This window comes from Penaeus monodon, chromosome 25 (genome assembly GCF_015228065.2).
Source record: "Penaeus monodon isolate SGIC_2016 chromosome 25, NSTDA_Pmon_1, whole genome shotgun sequence".
In the NCBI taxonomy this organism is placed as follows: domain Eukaryota; kingdom Metazoa; phylum Arthropoda; class Malacostraca; order Decapoda; family Penaeidae; genus Penaeus; species Penaeus monodon.
In genome coordinates, this window is record NC_051410.1 from 26107681 (window position 1) to 26108426 (window position 746).

Here is a 746-nt window from a genome sequence, read left to right on the forward strand (position 1 = left end):
TTTCTGTCTTTCACTGTTTCCCTTTCCTCTCTCGTTTCTTAGTCTCATTATCACTAGTTCAAAGAAGAATGGAAGCAAAGGACACGGAAGGGAAGAAAATGGCAGCGAAAGACACCTCCCCGCGGCGCTGGAGACTGACGACGCAGCCGTGGCGCCTGCCGGGTCAGCCTAGGCCTGTTGCTTCTAGTGACGAGCGGTGGATCAGTAATTGTAAAGACCCGCGTCCTCCGCGCGTATGAGCGGATACCATTCTCAGATTTTCCTTTTAGCATCAGGCACGAAAGCCTGTCTCAGGTAAGGGAAGCTTCTCTGTTTAGAAAGTGTTCACCCACGCTCAGATGAAGGTCTCAACGCTCTCCTGTTTCCAGACTCGGGTCCTAGCGGGTCGGCCAAAGGAGCCTCGCCGCTTCTGGCTCTTTTCATCGGGGTCGTGGCCGCCTTCGTGCTCACGCTTGCCGTCATCATCGCGGCCACGAAGCTACGCTGCCGAGTTCGCTTGCGGGCGCGAGGGCGCGAGGAGGCGGCGGGCGCCTCGCGCAGCGATGACAGCGAGGACGAGGAGCTCCAGGCGCGCGACGGAGGGAAGGCCGGGGACAGCAGGAGGAGCTCGGCGGAGGTGAAGCTGATGTCTGTCGTGCGGCAAGAGGAGCACGCCTTCGCGGAGGACAAGCTCAAGCAGCGGCAAGGGCCGGCGGTTCTGCACGCACAAGGTCTGTTGCCTCTCATCCTTCATTCTCAGTTCTCGA

The 746-nt window shown here is 59.4% G+C and overlaps 1 protein-coding gene across 1 annotated transcript in view; it reads left to right on the forward strand.

Moving 5' to 3' along the window:
* LOC119589354 overlaps positions 1 to 746 on the forward strand; it is a gene marked incomplete in the record, with an annotated part of 19613 nt that overhangs the window by 17439 nt on the left and 1428 nt on the right. Inside the window, 1 exon segment of the mRNA XM_037937974.1 lies at positions 382 to 710. Within this exon segment, the coding sequence (XP_037793902.1) occupies positions 382 to 710 (329 nt within the window).